The following is a 27,900-nucleotide window of genomic DNA, read 5'->3' as shown; positions in this document are numbered from 1 at the left end:
TAGGAGTTTGGACCTGCTCCAATCCGTCTAAGATAAAAGACTACAAATCCCATAATGCCACGCTCCCCCTCCCGGAGTTGACTACATGTCCCGACATGCAGCGTGTTGCCTTTTACCTGCCGGATCGCTTGTTTCAACATCTTGGAGACTCGACCCCGCCCCCAGCCTTTCCACCCAGGAGTTTGAGGAAGCGGGAACACCAGCGGATGACGTCACTGCGCCGACGCAAGGGAGGGGCCGAGGCGGGGCCCTGACCTTGCTCTTGACTTTTCACTCGCTGCTGTCCCTCCTGGGCCCGCCCCGCACTCCAGAGCTCCGCCTCCTCCCGTTCCACTCCAGTCTGGTCAGCTCCGCGCGCCATGGATAAGGTCGGCATCGTGTTTGGCGGTTCTCGGGGTATCGGCAAGGCAGTGGCCCACTTAATGGCCCAAAAAGGGTACCGGCTGGCGATTGCGAGCAGGAACCTGGAGGCCGCGAGAGCCGCGGCTGGGGACCTCCAGGGTACGTTTGGCGAGGGCCGCGTCCACGTGGGTCACGTGCCCCAGGGCAGAGAGGGCGGGGCGTGCAAATGGCCGACGCTCTTCTCCCGACCCTCGACCTCAGCCCGTCCCAAGCTGTGTCCGAAATTTCCTTGGGGTTCAATCCAGTAAACATTAAGTGCCAACAAAATGCCAGGCATTTTGCTAAGTCTGGGGATGCAAATGATTGAAAGACACCCCTGCCCTCAGAGAGTTTGCAATCTAACAGTAGAAAACGCACTACTAGGGATGGAGAAGGTGTCTCTTCCTCTCAGATCGTGATTTGGATGCTCACTTCCTTTTTCCTGGAAGTTGTAATAGCCTCCTAATGGTATTCTAAGCTTTTCCTACTCCCTTACTTCGCTGTCCATCCGAAGCAGTGTATCTCTAGGTCATTTTCCTTTTTTTTTAACTTTTTCACTATTTTCCTTTTTTAACTCTCTTTTTGGAATCCCTAACTCCCCTCTGGGTCCAGGTTAAGGGCTCCCAGAGGCAAATCAACTTCGAGAGCAGACGTTATTTCCATTTTTATAATTTTATTTCAAGAGTCAAACACGACGCCTGGTAATCCGTCTATTTATATTATCAGTCTACTAAGTCCTTACTGCATTTGACTTGGAGGCTTGGAGTTGGGGGTACAGAAATAATAAAAATAATCTAGTGTTCTCAAAAAGTTACTTTCATTCCTCTTGAAGAATCTTTCCTGTGAAATCTACAACAATTTAGAAAGGGAGAGGTCTGATTTAAAGGGTACATTTCATCAATTCAATGCTTGAGACGGTGGTGTAGAGTATTGAGTGGTCCTCACCCTTTTTAAACAGGGGGCCAGTTCACTGTCCCTCAGACTGTTGGACGCCCCTCAGCCCATTTGCCATAACCCGGCAGCCGCATAAACGTCCTCAGCGGGCCCCATCTGGCTAGGTAACCCAGTGCATAGAATTCTGAATGTTGTCAGACTCAAGTTCAAATATTGCTTCAGACGCTTAAGTAGCTGGCTGATCATGGGGAAGTCACCTAACCACTGTCTGCTTTGGTTTCCATATAATAATAGCATCTACTCCTAAGGGTTGTTGTGAGAATCATAGGAGGTAATCTTTGAAAGTGCTTAACACAGACCATGGCACATAATAGTCACTCTGTAAGTGTTATTGGTTGTTACTCATCCCAGATAGTGTAATGTAAAGTATAAACAGATATGGAGCCGAGAACTGTGTTCTGGGTCAAATTTTTCATCTGGTGAAAGATAGTTTGTAAGGGACCTTGTCTCTATGTTCTCTAATTACATTGTTCACAGAGTAAAGCAAGAGAGATTAAAAATTTAAACTTTATGTACTTAATTACTCATAACATATATGGGAGAAGGCAGTACAAAATAGAAAATGTATAAATTGAAACTCATAAAGACTAAGTGATTTATGCTAGGTCATACAACTAAGAAGAATCAAAATCAGGACTCTGGAATTTTAAGACCAGGGCTCTTTCCCATTATACTGTAATTAAGACATAGGCCCTGCCCTCATAAAGCTTGCAGTTTAGAAGGGGAAGGAAATTGACACACAGATTATTCAGATACATAGTAATATCTGCTCGTTCTATTACAGAGTTGGGAAATAGTATAGTTTGTGAGTTTTGAGAAGGAAATCAAGGTCAGTACCATACTAATTTAGAAGGGGAAGGAAACTGACACCCAGATTATTCAGATACATAGTAATGTCTGATCGTTCTATTACAGAGTTGGGAAATAGTATAGTTTGTGAGTTTTGAGAAGGAAATCAAAGTCCGGACCACACTAAAAATTATTTTAGAGAGCTAGAAAAAAATAACTTTATCTGGAAGAACAAAAGGTCAAGAATATCAATATGAATATAAAAGAAGGTTATCTAGTTGTACCAGATCTCAAACTATATTATTAAGCAGTAATCATCAAAATTATCTGGTACTGACTAAGAAATAAGAGTGGTGGATGAGTGGAATAGATTAGGTATATAAGACTTGGCAGTAAATAACCATAATTAATCTAGTGTTTGATAAACCAAAAGATCTCAGCTTTTGGACTAGAACTCACAATATGACAAAGCTTGTGGGGAAAATAGTATGGCAGATTCTAGATATAGACATTGGTCTTATATATCTTATATTACATACTGAAATAAGATCAAAATGGGCACATGATTTAAACATAAAAGGTGATATAATTAGGAAAGCAAGGAATAGTTTATCTATGAAATCTATGGAGAAGGGAAGACTTATTTTATGCCCAGATGAGGTAGAGAGTATAGTATAAAATAGACAATTTTGATATTAAAAAGGTTTTACACACACATTCACCAAAAAACAAAAACAAAAACAAAAATGTACCTAATTGAAAGGAAAGCAAAAAAAATCTAAGAAACAATTTTTATAGCAAGTGTTTTCTGATAAAAGCCTCATTTCTCAAAATACATAGAGAATTGATTCAAGTTTAAAATAATATAGGATATTCTTTAGTTGATATATGATTAAAGGTCATGAACAGGAAGTTTTCAGATGAAATCAAAGCTATTATTATTATTATTATTATTTTAAAAATGCTCCAGATCAGTGGTCCTCAAACTTTTTAAATAGGAGGCCAGTTTACTGTCCCTCAGACTGTGGGAGGGCCGGACTGTAGTAAAAACAAAAACTCACACTGTCTCTGCCCCTCAGGCCATTTGCCATAACCCTGGGGGTCGAATAAACGTCCTCCGCAGGCTGCCTGTGGCCTGAGGGCTGTAGTTTGAGAGCTCCTGCCTAGATCACTTGATCTATTAGGAATTATATTATACTATCAGATCGACTAATATTGCCAAAAAAGAAAATAATGTTGGAGATGTGGGAAGATTGGGACACTAATGCAGTATTAGTAGAGTTATGAATTGATCTTGGAACTATACCCCTAGGACAATCAAAGTGTGCATACCCTTTGATCTGGCCATACCACAAAAAGATCTGAATCTCATAGATTTTTTAAAAAGGGAGGAGGGAGAAATGCACCCATTTGTACAAAAATATTTGTAGTAGCAAAGAGTTGGAAATTTTGTGGTTGCTCATCACTTAGGGAATGACTGAACAAATGTTATGTGATTGTAATGAAATACTATTCCTCAAAAAAATGATGAGCAGATTTCAGAAAAGTTTGGAAAGTCGTATAAACTGATACAAAGTAAAGTGAGCCCAACCAGGAGACTGTTTACACAAAAACAGCGGTACTATAATATGATCAACAGTGAATGACTTAGCGATTCTCAGCAATACAATGATTCAAGACAATTCCAAAGAACTCCTTTTCATCTCCAAAGATAGAACTGATGGAGTCTGAATGCTGATCAAAGCTTACTATTTTCCCCTTTTTTCCTAGTTTTTTCTTTGCTTTGGGTCTGTATCTTTCACAACATGACTAATGTTATAATGTTTTGCATGATTGAATTTATATAACCTATATTAAATTACTTCCTGCTTTAAGAGAGGTGGAAAGTAAGGGGGAAAGAGAAAATTTGGCTCTCAAAATTTAAAAAAAAATTGTCTTTTTACTAAAGAGAGTGGCAGTTGAATCGGGTTTTAAAGAATGGGGAGAAATTTAACAAGTATAAGAGGGAAAGGAACATATTTATTCTAGGTGTTGAAAGTAGCATGCCCAAAACATGATGGGAATATATGGCCACATGATGAAGCAGCAGGGTGTTTCAGGGAATAGAGAATCAGAAAGATCCAAGTCAAATCTGATCTCAATACACTTACTTGCTGTGTGACCCTAAGTAGGTCACTTAGTCTTTGCCTTAGTTTTTCCCACTGTAAAATGGGAATAACAGTATCAGTTAGTAGCCAAGTAGCTTGTGGAGATCAAATGAGATAATAAATTGTAAAGCTCTTAATGTGGTGCCTGACAAGAGTAGACAATAAATGCTTGTTTGCTTTTTTTCAAGACACTGAGGAATCCAATTTGGTTGAAGCTGAGAAAACATAGAGGACAGTCACTCAAGATGAGATTTGTATAGAGTCTTTTTTGTATTGTCATGTCAACTTCAGTGTCTTGAGCAAAATCTGTGTTTGATGTATTAAAGTATTGCCCAGTATAGCCATTCGAAAAGAGAGTAGGAAGGAAGAATGGGCTAGAGCTAGGAATGACCCTCAAGTAATCCCATTTATCTCCTACCTGAACAGAAACCTCTCCAAAACCCCAACAAGCCCTTTTTATTTCTAGCCAAAACTGTCTCAACAACTTCCACACATTGCTCAGTGAGGTAATGCATGTAAGTCTTAAAGCTCTTTATAAATGTCAGCTATATTATGCTTGTGATTATTATTCCTGGTTCTGCCTGCTGGAGCCAGGCAAAACAAGTCTAGTCCCTCCCTCTTTCCCCTGACTGGCCCTTCAGATCCTTAAACATAGCTCTCATGTCCACCTCTAAGTCTTTTCTCCTCCAGGCTAAACGAAGACTGAGGCAGAAGATAATTGAAAGATCAGTGAAGAAGGAATAAGAGTTGAAAGGCATAGACAAACAGGTGGAGAGAGATGAGTGATCAAGAAAGATGTAGAGAAACATACTAAAAAGAAGAAAAGAGAAAGCTGTGGTAGGTTTTGGGTTGAATATTCAGGTGGTTGTTGTTCAGTTATCTCAATTATGTCTTACTCTTTGTGATCCCTTTTGGGATTTTCTTGGCAAGGATCTTGGAGTGGTTTGCTGTTTCCTTCTCCAGCTCATTTGATAGATGATGAAACTGAGGCAAACAGAAGAAAGCAATTCTCCAGGGACACACAGCAAGTATCTGAGGCTAAATTTGAACTCAGGTCTTCCTCAGTCCCCTGAGTATTCAGAGTTCCCAATTAAAATGCTGACACCTCAAGTGAGGATGCATGGAGCCAAGAACAATCTAGTTTATGGGCTAGTGGTGGTTAGTTTATCTGATTATTTTAACTGTTACGTGAGAGAAAGGCTTCTCCAAATGGATATATTCTAGTAGAAAGGAGGGAGAGGTAAGACTGGTGAAGAGTGGGCTTGTGGAATGTGAATGGAGGTAAGGTAGCCCAAGAGGATCCTTGGAGAAGATGATGCCAGAAAGGAGGGGGAAGACTCAGAGGTAGGTGTGGGGGAAGATCTCAGGGACTGGAATGACAGAGAATGGGCTTTGTCTCAACTTTACCATGACTTAGGGCAAATTATATAATATTTCAGAGCCAGAGTTTCCTCGTCTATAAATGAAAAGATTAACATTGAAATACTGACTTTTCTTTCATTTCAACAAAATAGTCTTCTGCCTCAGCATAATAAATAAGTAAAGACTTTCTGTAAGACTAAACCATGTTTCTTACATGTATACGTATCACTATTTTTCAAACATGTAGATGCCATGAATAATGAATAAAATGCAAACTCATTTGAAAGTATTACTGAATTTGTAGCTTTTTCTTATGTTTCCTCAAAACAATATTATTCAATGAAATGATATTTTGAGAATACATGGAACTTTGAGATATTCCTTTCTTGCTTTGAAATAAATACTCAGAAGCCTCTATAATCATAATAGTACAATCAGCCAATCATCCGACTTTTTTGTTTTATCAGTCAATTTATCAACAAAACTGTATTTTGTCTTGTAAGTGCTGGGGATACAAAGACAAGAATGAAACTATTACATTTCAAGGGCCCCAATTCTAATAAGGAGACAGCAAGTACATAGATAAATATATACAGAATAAATAGAAATTAATTAGGGAGGACACAGTTTGGGGGAATCAAGGAAAGCTTCATGTAGAAGGTGGTGAAGAACTGAGGAAGCAGGAGTGGGGACTATTATAGAGTTAGATTAGAGTTATGTGTGAAGACAGAAGGCCAATTTGGCTGGATTTAAATGCTTGAGAATAATGTTCAGTAAATCTGGAAAGATAAGATGGGACCATGTTATGAAAGACTTAAGAAACTAAACAGTTTATTGAAAGCAGAGATGAAATGGGGCTATGGGAATGGTAGAGTTGGGGGGAGGGTGTCACATGGCCAGAGGCCTGATCCTTGTGGCTTAAAGGAAATTATCTTGGCCTTCTTGTGGAGGCATGTAGCAGGGAGAAACTCTAGTCAGCGAAAACAATTAGCCTATTGTAAACCAGTGTGATAACCTGAACTGTGATGTGGGTTGTGAATAAGGAGGAAAGGGTTGGATATAAAAGATGTTGTGGAGGTAGAAATAGCAAGATTTGACAGCTGACTGAATATTGGGGATGAGGGAGAACAAGGAGTCAAGTAGAATTACAGACCACAAAGCTGTGAAACAGGAAGAAGGATTATGCCTTCAATAAAAGTAGGAAGTCTGGAAGAGGGGTGGGTTTAGGGCGAGAAAGAGCATGAGATCTGTTTTGGACATTTTAAGTTAAAGATTTGGCTCATGTCTAGCTTAAAGGTCCAGTAGACAGCAGTTGGAGATGTAGGAGAACCTGGGCCAGATATCTAGCTCTAAAGAGGTAGTCCTTAATTCTTTTACCGAGTATGGGAAGTTCAAACATAACTATTAAATTTTGATATGTTGAGTCATTTTTGTTGCCCTTAAGCCCCATTTTTAGTATATAAAAGAGGATTTTAAAATTGGTAGGCATTTTTTAGTGACTTAGTTACATAAATTCTCCCCACATTTATTACTAGCAATATTAAGATAAGTTTCATGAGGGCAGAACAGTGTCTTAATTAGTTCCTTCAGGACCTCAAAGAGTACTTTTAGTAGCACTTAGTGGAATTGGACATAAATTTGGAAAAATTTAGTATAAAGAATATCAAAATAACAATAGTAATTTTATAAATTGATTTAGAGTATGATGGGACCAAGATGTCTGATTAGAATATAAAATTAACCTTAACAATTGCTTAGCTTACTGAAAAGTTTTATATTGAAAAAAAAAATGCCATATGATGAAGTAGAGATTCTGGATAATAGTACCTTTTAAGAGTTTCCCCCTTTAAAAAAAAATTGAAAATAACTTCAAAAATACAAAACTTTATCTTCAAAATATCACTTTATATTTGTTTAGGAAACCATTTGGGACTTTGCTGTGATGTTTCTAAAGAGCAAGATGTTCAAAATGCATTTGAAGAGGTGGAGAAAAATTTAGGTCGCATTAAGTTTTTGGTAAATGCAGCTGGCATAAACAGGTTAGTCTTTTTTTTTTTTCCCCCAGAATCTAATCTATGTTTGATATGGGTTATTTATACATTAATATAAGTTTGATTTTGAATTAACATTACATCTAATTCAAACTTTTGTATTTTGACAAAGTAAAAGTTTGATTATCCATGTTGATCATTTGCTGCTAACTGCTCTTCTTGGCTTCAATTCTAACATCACCTTCATCATGCCCTGCCCAGAATAAACTCATCACCAGGATAATCACCAGGAAACCAATCATCATGGAGATTACTTCTGCTTGACCACTTACACCCTATCGATATTCTCAGTTGCTTCTGCCTCTCTGATTGAAGAGCTATCGGGTGGAACAATACCTTTCCTTTATAGAGGACTCAAAATACCAGCCATCTCATCATTTGTTAACAGCTGCTCTGCTTTACTTTGATTCTGCCTTTGGTGTTTCCTCCACCTCTGCCCTTTTCAGTTTTTTATAGGTATTGTCTCCCCTCATTAGATTGTAAATTCCTTGAGAGAAGGCATTGTCTTTTTCTTATTTTTATCCCTAGCACTTAGCACAGTTCCTGACACAGGTGCTTACTGAATGTTTGTTTCCCCTTTTCCCCATCACCATACCATGTAATGTATGGTCAAGTTGTATCTATACTATCCAGATGGCCAACATTGGGAATTCTTATTTCAAAGTAATAAATCCTGAGGAAATCATATTTTAGAGAAAAATTTTGTCTCTTGTTTGTAGGGATGCCTTGCTACTAAGAACAAAAACTGAAGACATGGTATCCCAGCTTCACACTAACCTCTTGGGATCCATGCTGACATGTAAAGCTGCTTTGAAGCATATGATTCAACAACAGGGAGGTTCTATTGTTAATATAGGTGAGTTTATTCATTTTGAAATACCACACAGTATAAGAAAGCTTAAATTCTCACCCCTTTGATTTGAAGCGAATCTCTACATAATTGAGCCTAAAGCTTGATTTTGTATTTTTTATGCAGATAAGGATTAAAGTCATGTTTGAACTTTTTCAAAATACAAATAAAGTTCTTAAGGGAGCACCTTTTTCGATACTATTATTGAAGGTGAAACTTCTAATCTGTGGGGCAAGCATCAAAATGAAGTTTTATTAACACAAATTAATCCCCAAATCCAATAATACATGAGGTTTGAAATTCAGTTCCCTTGAGAGGTGTGAAAAAACAGTAATGTTTTTCTTAAACACCTGATTTGTGTAGTACATTGTGTAAGGTACTAGGAATTCAAAGATTATTATTATTATTAATATGTGTTCCCTTAAGAAGCTTATAGTCCATAAATTAAATAATATAATTTGTTGTTTTTATTGAATAGAATTTTAAAATTCTCAGTTAACATTAAATTTTGGTGCTTAGGATATTTTATATTTTTACTCCCAATTATTTTTTTCCTCTTTTTAGCATTTACTAGTATTTTATATATAGTAGGTACTTAATCAGTGGTGGATAAATAAATAAATGTCAGATAGTAAAAATTAGGTTTCCTTTTCCCTTGACCCTTGGACCATTTTATATGATCAGTGACTCTAGATAGAAAAAATATATTTTCTATCTGTTGGTTAGAAAGATGTATACCTTTATACAGTTGAAATAAATCATTCATATCTATTAAACTAGATTATCTAGAGACACTTATAGATAATACGAGGTATAGCTTCTTATAATAAAATACATTAAAAAAATAAACTTATAATTAAGATTTCCTGTCTCTGATATATCCTGGCTATGTGACCCTCTGCCTGATACTTAGCTTCTCAGTGATTATAAGCCTTAAGCTGCAAATGAGTTCCTGATTGTTAGAGAGAATTAATGAAATCACAGACCTGAACCAAAAAATTCAAACAAAGTTTTATGAACTCATGGTAGCCAGTCCAAACAGAGATTTTATTTTATTTTTTAATTCTACATCTAAAATTAGATGTATTAAGACTCCTTTAATTTTATAATTAAAGTCATTTAAATTAAACAATTAAATATTAAGGCAGCAAGGTATCACAGATAACCAAAAGGCTGAAGACAGGTAGACCAGAGTTCAAGTGTGACCTCAGGACTGGGGAGCTGTGTGATCCTGGCCAAGTCATCTAACTTCTGTCTGCCGGAGTTTTCTCAGCTGTTAAAAGGGGAGCTATTTTAATAATAGCCATCTCCCAGGATTGTTGTGAGTTTCAAATAAGGTATTTATAAAGTGCCTATCCTCCCTTCCTTCTTTTCTTTCTTCCTTGCTGTCAAGAAGACTCCTTTATTTAAATCTTGCCTCTCACCCATCACTTTGTATACATGGGCTTTGGTAAGAAGTTTCTACACTGCTGAAATCTAATCAGTTGTTAGTATAAACATACTAATTAACTAAACATAAAATTAATAGTCATCCTGTCTTTCACTTCTATCTACTCCAGGCCTTCTTAGAATTTTCATTGTGTCAGTCTTTGCTCAGGGGATTGGAGTAGCTTTTTTTACCTTTCAGATCAAATCTCCGGAACCCAATTCTTCTTCTCTTAAACCTTCATTACCCATCTACTGGTGACTCAAATTGATATTATAAGTCACTATAACTTTTTCTCAAGTCTTTTTTCACATGATCTGTTGTCTAAGTCATGTACTTACATTCTAAGCGTAAGACTTTGCATTTCTGCAGTTCTGTATATTAAATTTTGTCTTATTAGGTTTGGGCCATTATTCTTTGCAAGGATTTTAGAATTTGATTATGTGGTCCAGTTTGTTAGCTATTCCTCCCACCTGTTAGATCTTAAATAGGACAGATTAAGAACATAATAAGAGCCTGGGAAGAGCCATTAGATAGTTTCTTCTTAGTTGACATTGATTCATTAAAACACTACTTTTTTGACTCTTCCATTTTTAGTCTTTTAATTCAACTAGTTGTATTCTTAATATAATCCACTTTTCTCCTTTTTTGTCCCCAAGGATCTTTGGATCATAGACATAGAGCTGGAAAAGACCTTAGCAGTCATCGAATTCAATCATTCATTTAATATTACTGAGACCTAGGAAGTTAAGTAACTTGCTTAAGCTTGTTGAGATTCTCCCTCTCCAAGGCAGTGCTCTTTCCACTCCACTGCTGAGAGATGTATAGAGAGAGATTACAGTGCTTGTCCTAAAGTGATTGGCCACTTATTCCCTAGGGTTCTGCTAACAGACAGAGCTGTCCTTTTGTCAACCTGTCTCCATGGAAGTCATTACTATCAGCTGTAGTTTTATGGTCTCTGCTGTCATGGCAATCAGCTAATATGTGAAACCAAGAGAGCAAGCAAGAGTGCACCAGGCAAAGGACTGGCCCAACATAGCTGTCAATATTTACTTTAGGGCAGAATTCAGCTCTAAGTTAATACTATTCCTAATAAGAAAAGCATCAGAGTTTCTAACTTTTAAAATATATTCTAAAATTTTTGAAGTTTTCCAATTATAATTAGCTGAATTAACAAATGAACCTTCCATTTCAAAAAAATATTTTCTTTTTCTTTGTGTAGGAAGTATTGTAGGTTTAAAAGGAAATCCTGGCCAATGTGTTTACAGTGCTAGCAAAGGAGGATTAGTTGGTTTCTCCCGTTCTCTTGCTAAAGAAGTTGCAAGAAAGAAAATTCGAGTGAATGTCGTTGCCCCAGGTCAGTGTAAATTTATGGATATGAAAACACACACACACAAATGGTAATGGGAAGAAAAATATTTTGTACTTTTTTTCTTTGAGTCATTCTGGATTTTTTTTTTTTTAATCTTTGAAAGAATGCTCTACATTTTCTAGGAAATGATATTAACAAATCCAGTCTCTTTCATATTTATTTTTGTTACATGAAAATATATATGTTCTTTTGTCTTTTACTAATTTTGTCTACTGTTTTCCAGGTGCTGAACATCTTATTTTTTTTCTCTCTCTTTTCAGTTTCTTTTCCTTTTTTTTCTACCAGTGATTTCCTTGTTAAATGTGTAATTGTTCTTTTATATTGACAATATTGTATTGATTACTATAAGGATAAAGTCCTTTTATAGTTTATTAGGAAGCATAAAAAGTTTGCTAAGAAATGATATTTAAACTGAAGCGAATATTTCAATGTAATAATGCCATTTAGCCAAAAATATTTTGTTCCCGACTACTAAAGATAGTTGATTTTGAGTGTATCAGATGTATTGGACAGCTGTTATTTTTTAACTCGCTTGTTAGATTAATATGGCAGAATGGACTTGTACTACTCTTCCTTTAGGATTCCCTAATAATTGAAGGTTAACCAGTAAAACTAGTGCTCAAGACAGCACTTTAGTTGTTAAACTGGTTGCCTATAAGAGATTATTCAAAATAATGTGTTTGTGGTCTATGTTGTTTTTTTTGTGGGGAAGAGTTCCCTAATTTTTATATAGGGTTCTTTTGAATCAGTCCAAATCTATATAATTTAGTAATTAAAACAGAAAATTTACCCAGTCATATAATATTACCCTTCAGAAAAATGAGTGATAGTGGATTATTGGATGTTATGGATTAACTTTATTATTGTTTTCTGAGATTTTGGGGAAATCTATATGTGACATTTATTATTAATTAAAAATTGAGTAATTATAAGTCTATTAGATGCTCTTCTCTGCTACTCTTAAAAACATCTGCTATAATCCCAGGAGAATAGTGAGTTCTGTGGAAGTCATTCCCTAATGTTTGTCGCATATTTTATAATATTACTATTACTGAATAACAAGAAATTTTATACAAAATATGGGATTTGATTAGGTATGTTGTTGGGTGGTGGGGAAACTAATTATATATAGAAAGTTTCAAGAATTCTGGGGCAGACTGTTAGATAGCCTCATATTGCATCAGAAGTGAACATCTTTAAAAAAAAAAAAGTCAGCTGTGTTTCCTGCTCCCTTGCTAATGTGAGTAGCAATTATCAGTGAAATGGCCAGAAAGCACTTAGGGAGGAAAAAGAAAAATAAGGGGCATCACTAATCCACAAAGTGCCATATCATTCTCTGAATCATAGGGTTGACTGCACAAAGAGTAATTACTTGCTAAGAATGCTTGGTTTGGTTTTTTTTTTAACTTGAAGTTACTTTTAAGGCAATTATAAATTTCTTACTAGATAAATCTTATCGTCTGGGAAATATTTAACATGAGAGACATCCTGTACTTTGTTTTGGCAACTATTCCTTTATTAATTGAAATATTTCTATACCAACATTACATTACTTTTATTCCCATGGGGTTACTTTAGTTTCCAGCTTTGTAAAAGTAGAAAATGTTTGTGTTGACTACTTGAAAGACATTTCCACTAGAGATTAGACAAAAGAAACAGCTATTTAACATCTGAACTGGTTAGTGTATCAAATAATATGGCATTCTATTATATCTCATTATTGTTACTGCTCTTAGGCACAAATCCTCATGTGTTATTTAAAAACTAAACTTTCTGATGAATGGTAAAAAAAGTTACAATCTGTACTACTGAGCCAGTAAAATGGATGTTTGTTATGTTACTATTAGCTATCATAATAACAACAGTAACAATCATAGCTAGCATTTAACAAATACCTTAAGGTTTGCAAAGCATTTTACAAATATCTCATTTTATCCTCACAACAACCTTGGTAGGTAGGTGCTAGTATTATCCTTATTTTACAGTTGAAAAAACTGAGGCAGAGAGAGAAATATTTTAGCATATTAAAAAAAAAATACTTTCCTCTGCTTTAGTTCAAGATCACAGCTGTGATTTAGAGGATCACCTGGGAATTCCTGGGGGTAGATAATGCAATCTGCCTGTAGTTACTTGGTGAGCATGTAATGGAGGAAGACTTGAAATGGAGTCTTCTCTACTCCTAGGCTCCTAGGCTGGCCTTGCTCCTCTGTCATATAATAACAAATATCAGCCTCATTGGTTGGGGATTATTTCTTGTCTTTTTTTTTTTTTTTTTGTCAAGTCAACATGTATTCATTAAGTGCTTACTGTTTGTCAGCCACTGTGCTAAGCACAAATATAAGCAGAAAGTAAAATGCTGCCCACTCTTAAGGAACTTACTTTCTAATGGGAAAAGACAGCACTAAAATGGAGTTGAGAAGCAGGAGGGGTTGGGGCAAGAAGGTATGATGGAAAAAGTCTGGAGAATCAAGAGGGTCCCAAAAGAGTGAAGGAGTGAACATGACTGGCCTTGGGTACTTTCCCTAAAATAGAGGGTCTAAGAGGAACTCACCAAAGAGCCAGAGGAATGGAGTGAACTTCCAGGTAGAGAAGTGCTTTGGCATGGTAGAGAAATACAGTAAATACAAGATAGGTAACCTATGTGTGACAAATGTGACAAAAACTTGAGACAAAAAATTTCATGCTAATAGGATGAGTAAAATAAGGAACTATTAATTTAAAAGCTTTGAATGTAAGGGAAGCTGAGATTCTGTTATATTAGGTGGTACTTTTAGTAATTTGTAATCCATTGTAAATGTTGCCTCGGTATAAGAGAGAGGGTTGTGAATTTCTTGGTTTTTTAAATGTAAAATCAAAGCACGGCATATGAGAAAATCCTCTGCTCTGGAGGTTATACTCTACTAACTAAATTTCACTAAGACATCATAGGAACAGGCCAGAATTGAGAAAAATAAGAACTAAACATTAAGAAGATTCCTGTTGGGTTAGGCAAGAAATCCAGAGCTTATGGATACCTGTGGAGTTGCTGCGAAGAGCAGGTATATAGGGACTAGTATTGGGAGAGTAGAGCAGACCAACAGCAGAAGTTCAGGTGATTCATTCATAAACAAGAAAGGCTAGCAGCAGGGTCTAGGGCCCAGATTTGGTACAGCTTGCCATTTTCCAAGGGGAATAATGTAAGCCCTGTTCTTAGAAGAATTAGGTTAAAAGGAAAGATAATATTGAAAGAAAGAACCCTATATTCACAGAAAGCCCTGGATTTCAAAAATTGAGTGATCCTTGTCTGGCATTTAACCTTTCTGGGTCTGTATTTCCTCATGTATAAAATGAAGGTTTGGCAACCCATGTGTCCAATGATTGGATTGTGGTTAAGTAGATTGGTAAATTAATGCCAGAGAGCAGAAGTATCAAACTGAAATAGAAAGAGATCTCTGCTGCAAGTTATTGACTTAGAAAGTCACAAATTAACATTAAGTTGTATTATATTTTTATTTATTTTGTTAAGCATTTCACAGTTGCTTTTTAATCTGAGGAGTTTTGCTGGTGTGGGTTTGATGTTTCTTCCATAAAGTACTCTGTTACTATTAAGAATGAAAGTTATAATGAAACTACAGAAATATTGAAAGATTATATGTGGGTTTGATGTTTCTGCCATAAAATACTCTGTTACTATTAAGAATGAAAGTTATAATGAGAAATATTGAAAAATTATATTTACACACACACACATATAGCATATGTTTGTGCAATCATTTGAAATGGTTATAATTTATAATTTTTTTAGTCAGTAGTGTTTGGCTAGTAATTTATTTTTACTGTATATGATTAAATATTAACATTTTTGGAGGGGTACTGGTATAAGAACTGGACCAGTAATTTAATCAGTATAGGGAATTCACATTTGAGGAATTCACTATACTAATACAGATCTGACTAGATAAGAGTCTGTAATTTATAGACTTAGAGAGCTATTTGAGATCATTGAGAGGTTAAATGATTTGCTTAAGCCAGTATATATCAAAAACCTAGGACTTCTTGGCCCTCTATCTCTCAGATTCTCCCTGTCTTTCAATATCAAATCAAGTAAATAAAATCAGAGGATTGGATTAGATGTTCTCCTAAGTGCTTTTCAGCTCTAAAGTTGTATGAGTCTCTGATTCTGTTAAATGCCCAAAATAGTTCCCAAAGTGACTTAGTTGGGCATATTAGGAATAGGCTATGGTGACAAGGACCAAAACAATTAGAGTTGTAAAGACAGAGAGGACTCGGTACACAAGACTAATTGAATGCTAAGCCACCTGGGCAGTGGATTAATGAGGTCACGTTGAAATTGAACTTGAAAACGGCTCTAACTATGAGGGCTAAAAAGATGGATGGATATATTTTTTAAATTTTTTATTATTATATATATATATTTTATAATATTATCCCTTGTATTCATTTTTCCAAATTATCCCCCCCTCCCTCTATTCCCTCCCCCCGATGACAGGCAATCCCATACATTTTACATGTGTTACAATATAGTCTAGGTACAATACATGTGTGTGAATATCATTTTCTTGTTGCACAATAAACATTAGAATCCGAAGGTACATGCAACCTGGGCAGACAAATATTAGTGCTAACAATTTACATTCACTTCCCAGTGTTTCTTCTCTGGGTGTAGCTACCTCTGTCCATCATTGATCAACTGGAAGTGAGTTGGATCTTCTTTATGTTGAAGATTTCCGCTTCCATCAGAATACATCCTCATACAGTATTGTTGTTGAAGTGTACAGTGATCTTCTGGTTCTGCTCATTTCACTCAGCATCAGTTGGTTTAAGTCTCTCCAGGCCTCTCTGTATTCCTCCTGCTGGTCATTTCTTACAGAGCAATAATATTCCATAACCTTCATATACCACAATTTACCCAACCATTCTCCAACTGATGGACATCCATTCATCTTCCAGTTTCTAGCTACAACAAAAAGAGCTGCCACAAACATTTTGGCACATATATGTTGGATGGATATTTAAAACATTAATTAAACTTTTCTGATAAATTTGAAATTATTATTATTAATTTTTTTTCTTCTGAGGCTGGGGTTATGTGACTTGCCCAGGGTCACACAGCTAGGAAGTGTTAAGTGTCTGAGACCACATTTGAACTCGGGTCCTCCTGAATTCAAGGCTGGTGCTCTATCCACTGCGCCCCTTAGCTGCCCCTGAAATTATTATTTTTTCAATGTAACGAGCACTTTTGAAAATAAAAATGTTTTAAAACATAAAAACCTTTACTTTTTTTCTTTAGAAATATATTTAATATTATAAAATTCTATACTTGAATCCTCTAAAAAGATACATTTGCAGTTAATTTTAATGATTTAAGATTTGATTATAGGTTGTGTCATTTGATTGTCCTTTTCCTTATGTTGTTCACAATTTAGACTAAAAACCCCTTGAGGACAGGAATTTTTTCCTATGTACCTGGCATAATACTTTAAAAAAAATTACATATTTTGATTTATTTTTAAAAATGTTTCCTAATTTATGTATTTTTAAAAAGTCATTAAAATTTTTTGGAATTCAAATTCTCTTACTCCCTCCTTCCCCTGTCCCCTTTTTGACAAGGCTAACAAGTTATGCATGTGAAGTAATGGAAAACATATTTCCATATTAACTGTGTTGTGAAAGAAAACAGACAAAAAGAACCCAAAGAAAAATAAAGAAAATGTGTTTCAATTTGTGTTCAGAGTGAACCAGTTCTTTCTTTGGAGATGGATAGCATTTTTTGTCATAGGTCTTTGGATTTGTCTTGAAACATTGTCTTGATCAGAGTGGCTTAAGTCTTTCACAGTTGTCATTACAATATTGTTGTTACTGTGTATAGTGCTCTCCTGATTCTGTTCACTTCACTTTGCATCAGTTCATACAACTTTTCCCGGGAAAAGTTTTTCTGAAAAAAACCCTCTTCATTTTTTTACAACACAATAGTATTCTGTCACAATCATTTACCACTACTTGCTCAGTCATTACCCAGTTGAGGGGCATTCTCTCAGTTTCCAATTCTTTGCCACTATAAAAATAACTGCTATAAATTTTTTTGTACAAATAGGTCCATTATCCTTTTCTTTGATCTCTTTAGGATATAAGACCTGTTAGACCTAGAACACTATTTTGCACAGAGTAAGTGCTTTCACATATGCTAAATGACTGGATTTTATTGCTACTAAAAGAAATGAAAGGGAATGAAGTTATATGTGTGAGTGTGTGTGTATGTGTGTGTGTGTTATACATACACATATTATTAGACATGATAAAGAATTAGTAATAAAGGGATTGTTCGTCCTTCACATAAAGATAATTGAGTTTCATTTATTTATACTACCCCTGTCTTCTACTACAGATACAACTGGTGTACAATTTGTTTAAGAATTATTCTACATACTAAAAATACTGATATATAATTAAATCCTAAAAAAAACTACTTAAGAAGGTAGCAGATAATTACAAATGAAAAAGAAGTTAAAGAATAGTTCAGGAATGTGTAACAAGTCTTTGCAGGTATGGAGCTAAGTGTAGTTTTTGTCCAGTTTTTAGTCAGTCTCTATCAGCTTTTGTGATGGATTATTCCATCTCAATCTAAGGTACTTTATGAAATGTAACCTTTCCCTTTATGTATTCTTTTTCCCTTGATCTTCCTTGTAAGTCCTTAGTTCTATTTACCATGGAATCTATATGTCTGTTTTTTTTCCTGTTGTTCTAACCCTATGTGACAGATTCTAGCAGGTAAGACTAAGCTTGAAAGAATTGAATACGAGCCTGGGCACTGACTAATGTGACTTGTCAATTCAACAGTCACCCTACTTAAATGCAGAAAAGCTGATCACCAAAAGATTGGTCAGTGACTTGTGAAATTTTTAGCCACAGCAATTCATGAAGAACAGTTTACTAAAGTTTAGTAGGATTGTGATACTATTCATTTCTCATATCAAGAACAGAAAGTAATAACATTTTAAACCTAAAATATTAGGATGTCTTTTAAAAAAAGAAATGAAATCATTTTGATAAGAATTATTTAATGCAATTGGACAAAAACTGCTTGGAAAATTGGAAACTAGCATGGTAAAAACTAAGCATTGGCCTGCACCTAACACTGTATATCAAGATAAGGATGAAATGAATTCATAATTTAGACATAAAGGATGGTATTATAAACATATTAGAAGAACTTAGGATAGTTCTTTCTTAGATATGTGGAAGAGGAAAAAAATTTGTGACCAAAAAAGAACTGGAGATCATTATTGATCACAAAATACATAATTCTGATTATATTAAAAAGTTTTTGTATAAACAAAACTAATGCAGATAAGATTAGAAGGGAAGCAATAAACTGGGAAAATATTTTTACATTCAGGGGTTCTGATAATGGCCTCATTTATAAAATATATAGAGAATTGGCCCAAATCTATAAGAATTAACTATTCTCCATTTGCTAAATGGTCAAAGGATATAAACAGATAATTTTCAGATGAAGAAATTGAAACCATCTCTGGTCATATGAAAAGGTGCTCCAAATCATTATTGGTTAGAGAAATGCAAATTCAGACAACTCTGAGAAATCACTACACACGTCTCAGAATGGCTAAGATGACAGGAAAAGATAATGGTAAATGTTGGAGGGGATGTGGGAAAACTGGGACATTGATGCATTCTTGGTGGAATTGTAAATGGATCCAATCATTCTGGAGAGCAATTTTGAATTACATTCAGAGGGCTACCAAATTGTGCATACCCTTTGATCCAGCAGTGTTTCTACTGGGCTTATATCCCAAAGAGATCTTAAAGAAGGGAAAGGGACCTGTATGTGCAAAAATGTTTGTGGCAGCCCTCTTTGTAGTGGAAAGAAACTGGAAAAAATGGATGCCCATCAATTGGAGAATGGTTGAATAAGTTATGGTATATGAATGCTATAGAATACTATTGTTCTATAAGAAATGATCAGCAGGTTGATTTCAGAGATTTGAAATGGAGAGACTTTTATGAACTGATGCTAAGTGAAATGAGCAGAACCAGGAGATCATTGTACACAGCAGTGGCAAGATTATGCAATGATCAATTCTGATGGATATGGCTCTTCTCAACAATGAGATGACCAGTTCAAATGGTCTTGTGATCAAAAAAGCCATCTATACCCAGAGAGAGGACTGTGGGCACTGAGTATGGCTCACAAAATAGCATTCTCACTCTTTTTGTTGTTGTTTGTTCGCATTTTGTTTTCTTCATCATTTTCTTTTCTGGTTTGATTTGATTTTTCTTGTACAGCAAAATAATTGTATAAATATGTATGCATGTATTGGATTTAACATTTCTACCATGTGTAACATAAAAAAAGAATTATTTAGTGCTTAGCATCTTCTGATGTTCTCATTTGTTCTGATGTTCTGTTTTGTTCTCATATCTAATGTCCTTTTCTAATTTTACAAGATCCTTTCTTGTAAAATGCTTTCTGATTTTCTTTTTTAGGTATAATCATATATCTGTGGAATGCCTATATAGAATTTATTTAAATAAATTACTGATCTTTGGATTTATTTTCAGGGAAGCTATTCTTCCTTTTAGTATGCATTTTTATTCAGATTAGGTTCTATAATGCTTAAAGTTATAATTATTGCCTTAATTGAGGCATCAATTTAGAACATGTATTTTTACAAACTGTTTTATAATTAATTAAATTATTTCATTCTTAACTTTAAACTCTCTGTGCTGAGACAAAAAAATATCACAACCAGTTATGACCAGAAGTTTTTTTTCCCTTATATGACATAGAAAGAATTGCATCAAGTTAATCCAACATCTGATTCTGCTGCTGTCACAAAGACATAGGCTTAACTATTTAGTAACTTGTAAATCTGTGGTTTCCTGAATTACTCTAATATGAACTAATTAATTTTTGTTAAGTACAGTTTAAATTCATATCTTAGTAGTCATAATCCAACTAATTAAGAAGTCTTTTTTTTTTTCTTTTAAAGGATTTATCTATACAGATATGACAAAAGATCTGAAAGAAGAAGAGTTAAAGAAAAATATTCCTCTTGGGAGGTTTGGAGAGCCTAAAGATGTGGCACATGCTGTTGTTTTTCTTCTAGAAACTCCATATATTACAGGACATGTTCTGGTTGTAGATGGTGGACTACAGCTTGTTTTGTAAAATGGGTACTATTCAGTAATAATACTGTTTTGAATTAAGATTATATTTAATTTTGTTAGCAACCACTGAATCATACCTGCATGAATGATAATCAAATCTATAAAATAACTTGTTATTCCTTTTTTCAAAGTTCATTTTATGGTGATTATGTGTTCAGGTATGACTAACAGGGATGATGATTGCCCCTGTCCATACTCTGCAGATATGAAATGAGTTCTTTGGTTGTTTCATGTGCCATCAAATGCATAATATATATATAGAGTCATTTTCCAAAAGATGAAACCTTTATTGAGTTATATATAGGGTTATGTCCATTTGGTTATTAGTTTGTGCATTTAAATGAGAGAACATATTTTCTTTTTTAATCTTTTTATTGATACCTTTTTTTTCTACATCACATTAATTTTGAAAGCAATCCCTTTCCCCACATCCACTGAACTATTCTTTGCAACAACAAATTAAAAAAAAAAGGTGGGGGGAGAGTAATAGTTCAGTAAAAATAAATAACAAAAAACTAGCCATTTGCAAGAGTCCACGCAACATTCTACACTCATAATTCCCCATCTCTGCAGTAAAAAGGAAAGGTGGTTATATTTTTCTCAACTCTTTGAAGCCACATTTTGTCATTATAATGATTCCATTTTGAGAAAAAAACATTTTCTAGTAATTATCTTTGTTTCAGTCAGTATTTGACCTTTCCTTAGTTAACCTTTTTGCCAGAATAAAAAAGTAAAAAAACATGTCTTGCATCTAGATGATTATCCCGATTGATGCTATTTTGAGAAGGGAAGGAAGAAACAAAGTACTTTCTCAAGTGCCTATTATGTGCTAGGAACTATGTTAATGACTTTACAAATTTTTTCTCATTTGATTTTCACAACCACCACCTTGGGAGAAGGTATTACTATAACTCCCTCTTTATAGTTTTGGAAACCGAGATAGACAGATGAAGTGACTTGACCAGCAGCACACAATTAGGAAGTATCTGAAGTCTCATTTGAACTCAGGTGTAACTCTAGGCTTAGCCTAAAGCCTATTAGAACATTGTTAATGTTGTTTTTTAACCAAATTCTACTGTAAGGCTGTACTATCTTCAACCAGTGAACTAAATTCTACCTCCATCCCATATACTGCTCTTGGAGAATCACTAGATCTTTTAGTCTCAAAGGGTTGTTGGGACTGCAGGAGGTGACATCTGCAAAGCGCTTCAGGCTGCTTAATATTTCTAAATCTATCCATCTTGCACATCTTCAGTAATTCTGTAAAGTCAGCCTCATGTGGCTCCAGAACACCCAGGTTTTGCCCCTCTGGATCTCCAGACCTTCCAGCCTCTTCTACTTCCCTTCCATCCTGCACCTCTGCCTTAGCTTCCGTTTAAATCCAGACGCATGGTGCCTTCATGCTGTCCTGTGTGTTAGGGGAAAGTAGTTAACGTTGGATAGGACATATCTGTAATGGAAGGTGTTCATCAAGCAGGCCACAATATTCTTTTGTGAATGGCCAGAAAATACAGAAGTAAAAAGAAGCGTTTACAGAGCTATTCTACAGTTACTTAAATTTTACTTGTTATTTGCTCCTCACAACAAGGATATGAGGAAAGTATCTTTATTATCTCCATTTTACAAATAGGAAAACTAAAACTGAGAGGAATTAAGGGACTCAGCCAGATTCACACAACAAGTTAGTGTTTGAGGAAGGATTTGGATCCAGTTCTTCTTGTCTCAAAGTTCAGTAGTCTATCCATTGTGTTGTCTAGAAACAGTATTTATAGTATTGCTCTATATAGTATAGAAGGAAAATTGAATTGAGAGGAGTCTTCAGATCTAGTTTAGGTTTTACTATTAAATGAGCTTCATGATTTTTGGCAAGGAATTAGATGGTTCCTGCAGTTCCTTTCTATTCAAACATATTGTAATAAGCCTAGATGTTTAGAGAACTTGTCCTGGTGCTATTCTTGATTGGGTGCTAGTTTGTTCTTGGATGATGCATTTTCTATTTCTCAATGAACAGAGATATCTTACTAGGGAAAATCCTCTTTTAGAGCTGATTGAGTGTCGTATATAGATCCCTATACCTGAGGGTTATGATATACAAATGTGTGTGTATGTGATATGTATGTATGTATGTGATTGGAAGACAGTATGTGATATAGTGATAATTTATTTCTTTAATTTAGATTAAAAATTAAAATTAAAAGATTTTTAATGTAAAAATAAAAAGTGAGGACTTAAATTACTAACCACCCCAAGTAGAAATAAGCAATTGAAAGATACCACGCAGACTGAAACACCTTTAGAATGAACAAAAATACTGTGTTTTAAAGAGAATATTTACTTGGGGTCAGAGACAGAGCTGTAAACAGAATTTAAAGAGCCAAACAACATATTATCTCCCTGAATAGAGAATAACATTTTAGGATTTAATTTTAATTCATATTTCCAATCTTACTAGAAAATTCCTTTAAATAAAATGATTTTAAAATCTTTATTGCATTCATTACTAAGGGCTCATTTTTTATTTTAAATATCATTTGATGTTTTAAAAGATATAACTAGCATTTATATAACACTTTAAGGTCTGTACTGTACATATCTTACTTCATTTGGTCCTCCCAATAACCATGTGAGGTTAAGAGACAGTAATTGATTTTCCAAGGATCACACAGTTAATAAGTGGTAGGATTTGAACTCAGATCTTCTGGACTTCACATCTGTCGTCTTTTCTCCTAGAGGACTCACTTTTTTAAAATTAAAGCCTTTTATTTTCAAAACACATATAGATAATTTTCAACATTCACCCTTCTAAAAAATCTTGTGTTCCAAATTTTTTCCCTTCCTTCTTCTCACCCCTTCTCTAGATTGCAAACAATCCAGTATAAATTAAACATGTGCAATTCTTCTATACATAGTTCCACATTTATCATGCTGCACAAGAAAAATCAGATCAAAAAAAGGAAAGAAAATGAATAAGAAAACAAAATATATGCAAATGACAACAAAAAAATGAAAATGCTATATTGTGATCCACAGCCCTCTCTCTGGGTTCAGATGGCTCTCTTCATCACAAGGTCATTGGAACTGGCCTGAATCATCTCATTGTTGAGAAGAGCCACATCCATGAAAATTGATCATTGTATAACGATCTGGTTCTACTCTACTTTGCATCAGTTCATGTAAGTCTCTCTGGGCCTCTCTGAAATCATCCTGCTGATCGTTTCTTATAGAACAATAATATTTTATAACATTCATATACCATGACTTATTTAGTTGGAGAATGACTGAAGAGACAGGAAGGCCTGGAGATGCAAAGTGGTAGAGCCCTGATGTTCAGGAGGTACGTGAGGCTAATGAAGAGGTGCAAGATGGTTAAATGTAGGAATATTCAGCCGCCTGAAGTGCTTTGCAGATATCTGTTCACATCTTTTCACCATTTATCAGTTGGAGAATGACTTGAATTCTTATAAGTGAGTCAATTCTCTCTATATTTTAGAAATGAGGAGGCTTCACTTTGCAATGACACCAAAGCTCTGCAAAAATCTTACAATCCTCTGAAATCATGTTTTTTTTTTTTTTAATGGAAATAAATCTTTTATGATGAGCATCAAAAGAAATATGGAGTATGCAGAATTTTATAAACTGAGATACACTTGAACTCAACAGTTGCACACCAAGAGAGGTTTCAAGTTTTATGAACTCTGCATTTGTCAAAGGACCCTCTCAAATAAAAATAAATACAACATATTATGCAGAGTGCACTTGAAAGAGCTCAGAGAGGCAATGGGGCACGATATGGAGGACACTGACTTGGAGACCAAAGATCTGTCAAATAAGAATCCAGAGAAATATAGGATGACTTGTATAGAATAATGTAGGGGGAATAAAGGAGAATACCAAGAATTGTATGCAGCCATACAATATAATGAGCACTAGAGCAGTAACAGTTCTGGTTCTCTACAAAGATTATGATGCTTGGCAAAAATTGGAAAGTAGGGTTTGGGCATTTGAGGGGAAAAGTGCTGTATTAAAATAAAGTGAATAAATAAAGTTTTTTTAAAAAGTCTTGATAACTGGTCTGAATAGTGGGACCTTTAGGAGTGCCAATTGCACTTGATTATAAGATAAATGATAAACTTAATCTTGGAGTTAAAATCTTCAATGATCTGACTCCCAATTACTTTTAATCCTTATTTTATATTTACTATTCTTTCATAAATTCTCTATTCCAGCTAGCTATTCCCCAGTCTTGATACTCCCTTTCCTGTTTTTCTTTATCATCTCCATATGTGGAATTAACTCCCTCATTTCCATCAGTGCCTTTCAGGGTTAATTCCAGGTGGATTTGCCTTTAAGAGCTTCCCTCAATCTCCTCTTTCTCACTTGGCTAGTGTACTTTCTCCTACATCAAATAAAATGTAAACTCCTTGAATATAGAAACTTTTAGCTTTTAGTTCTTATGCTCAGAATGCCTAACTTATTCCCTTGCACATGGTAGGCACTTCATAAATATCTCTTGAATTGTCTTTTTAAGGATGACTTTTGCTTGATAATGGATTTCCAGTTCCAGTCTGTCTTGTTAGCTCCAGTTCAATATTATTAACAGCCTTTTGGACATCTCAATTGTATGTTCCAGAGGCATCTCAAACTCAACATGCCCAAAATAAAATTGTTTTCTCTATTTCCCCATCCCCAACCCTTTCCTTCCCAAATTTCCTATTAATTGTTGAGCATAAGTGCCATCATCCTTCCATGCTTGCAACTTCACATCCTATCTAAGGAATCTAGATAGGATTGTTGTAATATCTTTTGAGTCTAAGATTGTAATCTCCATGGCTGCTACTTGATTAGCATTGCTATATGTAGCTACATGAGCTACATGTGGCTAAGTTTTCTTTCAGTATGAATAGAAGAACGGATTAACATATTACTAAGTCAATAATGATTTTTCTATAAAATCTTAATACTTAAAATACATAACTTAATGATTCAAATAATTACAAGCAAAAGGATGCTCTACAGAGCAATATTTAAAGGATTATAAACACTTCAATTCAAATTAAAGTCTTCCACTATTTTACTGTTATTAATCACTGATTAAAATAACTTTTAAATTTTCTTATTAGAGTTTAAGTAGATAACAGTGGACTAGTCACAGTAAACTTTTTCTGTGAGTCTGAAATCTGGAGTGATATTCATTCCAGTTCTAATTTCTGTAGTACTTCAGGTATTGAAAAACATACACAATATCCCCAGCTTAGTCTTTGTGATTTCCTTATCCAAAAGTCTTTTATTCAGCCTTTGATCTGATTTCTTAACAGAATTGAGGTATATAACTAAATTTATTGTAGCTAAGAGTTATTTGATGTTGAAGCCCTGTTAGAAATTGATCCCTTAATTTTGTTGTTTCTATGAGAAAATATGATGTGTTCTAAGCCATCTTGTTAAAAGACCTCTTTGGAAGAGCAGAATGAAACTTTCAATATATACCTGGAATCTGTTGTAAAGACCATATTTTCTCCCCCCCCCAAAAAAAAAAAGCTATTAAAGATTAAAGAGAGAACTGTGCATCAAATGAATTGAGATTTGTCATCTTTTTGCTCTTAAGAAAGGATGTTTCAGTTGTAAGCTGCTCAATTCAGTTTATGCTTTTATGGCTTTTCCTCCTCAAAGAAAAAAGTAAAACAAAATGAAAGAAGGAAAGAAAAAGATAATGGTCATTCTTCACACTTGAACACAACCTCTGAACCATCTTTTTTTCCAGCTAGAAGCTATTCCTATACTACCTGATTCCTGATCTTACCCAGAAGTAACATGCCATTTACTTAAAACTTCACTGAATAAATTTTCTTTTATAGGCTCATTAAGACCCCCCAGTCTTCTATACTCTAAACCAATTTTTAAAGTCATGGTTCCCTTAACTCTTTCTGGACATTTAAAAATATCTGAGCAAAATAGTTCTTTTTATTGTGTTCTTGGGCATTTAAAAAAACTCGACATGTTTCATATTTTTAAGCTACAAATTATTCCTACTTCACGAGAAACTTCAGTTTTATGGGCAGGGAGTTTCACTTAGGAGTGTCTCTGACTGGTTTCTACAAAAGTGATATATGGACTTCCCTCTATTTCTACATCTTCCAGATAGATTCTGGTTGGGTAATTCTGCTTCCAGTGGAGATAAATGAATGTAAATCATTAGAGAAGAGAGAAGCTCAAAAATTGAAGATGAAAAGGATGAATAACACTGCTAGCAGTCATTGAACACCTCCCTACATCCCAAAGCCTGTTGCCAGACTTTACACTTGCTTTGATCATTCATCATCAGTCTCTTGAAACCTCACCCATTTCATGATAGGAACACTGACTACAGAATCCTGAAGATGCATTAGTCTGGTGTTAGAGAATGGAAGTGACCTAGGCATTGAGATTGATAGTATCTACCACAGTCATCTGATGGATGAGGTGGGAACTTGCCTCTTCCTACTTCCTTGGATTGAACTGGGCCAGTACTCAGAAGGTGAGCTTCCTCCCCAAAGTAGCATTGAATGGTGAACTTACTGCAGTGTGCCCAAATCCAGGAATTCCTAGATAATTTACTGATTATTTGGTGACATCCTAGATCAACATAGACAGGTACCTCCCCACCTCACCCATGCCATCAGCCTAGAAATCAAACTCTATACTGAGCAAACTGATAGAGAAGGCACAGGTGAGATCAATCATGCAGACTTAAAACTTGAAACCTTGCTTCAGCATCATTGCCAGTTCTGTCTTGGGAATCTCAATTAGGGACTGGCTTGTATTTAACTTATTGGTTTTAAACAACCCTACATGTTAACTGATCTCATTTGCTTGAACATAAGAAGAGTTTCAAGACTTACACTGGGAGACAAGTGCTTTTCCTCCACTGCAGAAGGAAGAACAAATGACAAGCACATAAATGTGTGAGTTCAGACCAGCCTGAGCCTGGGTATTGGGCTTTTTCTGTTTTATTTCTTTCATAAGTAGGGGTGACTAAACAGGAGTCTTGAGCAGGACGCATAAAATCTTGGAGGCAATCTTAAGTTCAAGAGTTTGGAGATTTAAAGTTAGAGCTGAGGAGGGAGGAGAGGAGCTTCTGCATTGAAGAGGATGATTATTGATAAGGGAAGAACTCAGCCCCTGGCTGGGCTTCTCAAAAGACTCGAAGTAGAACCAAGGTAAGATATAAAATGATAAAAACACTTTTTATACAAATAAATACAAAAGTCATGTCTAAATAATTGAAATAATATATTATTGTTCATAAATAGGTAAAACCATTATAATTTTTTAAAATGACAATTTGCCTATTCAGTGTTATCCCAATTAAATTACTTTTTTTTTTTTTTTTTTTTTTGCTGAGG

The 27,900-nt window shown here is 35.0% G+C and overlaps 1 protein-coding gene across 1 annotated transcript; it reads left to right on the top strand.

Moving 5' to 3' along the window:
- On the top strand, positions 1 to 24,582 carry CBR4 (carbonyl reductase 4). The gene is made up of 5 exons (XM_074272643.1): positions 1 to 501; positions 7,552 to 7,672; positions 8,404 to 8,540; positions 11,183 to 11,317; positions 20,344 to 24,582. Exons 1-5 carry the CDS (start codon positions 360 to 362, stop codon positions 20,520 to 20,522), a joined length of 714 nt encoding a protein of 237 aa, XP_074128744.1. The 5' UTR covers positions 1 to 359; the 3' UTR covers positions 20,523 to 24,582.
- Positions 24,583 to 27,900: the final 3,318 nt, after the last annotated feature.

The sequence above is a fragment of the Sminthopsis crassicaudata genome, chromosome 6, assembly GCF_048593235.1.
Source record: "Sminthopsis crassicaudata isolate SCR6 chromosome 6, ASM4859323v1, whole genome shotgun sequence".
Lineage (NCBI taxonomy): Eukaryota > Metazoa > Chordata > Mammalia > Dasyuromorphia > Dasyuridae > Sminthopsis > Sminthopsis crassicaudata.
This window is presented reverse-complemented; position numbering and strand designations above follow the sequence as displayed.

Bases quoted from the DNA above. Each gene is read 5' to 3' on its own strand.
- CBR4 (XM_074272643.1), top strand. From the start codon at position 360: ATGGATAAGGTCGGCATCGTGTTTGGCGGTTCTCGGGGTATCGGCAAG. The intron at 7,673-8,403 runs GTTAGTCTTTTT...TCTTGTTTGTAG, and splicing joins AATGCAGCTGGCATAAACAG to GGATGCCTTGCTACTAAGAA. The intron at 11,318-20,343 runs GTCAGTGTAAAT...TTTCTTTTAAAG, and splicing joins AGTGAATGTCGTTGCCCCAG to GATTTATCTATACAGATATG.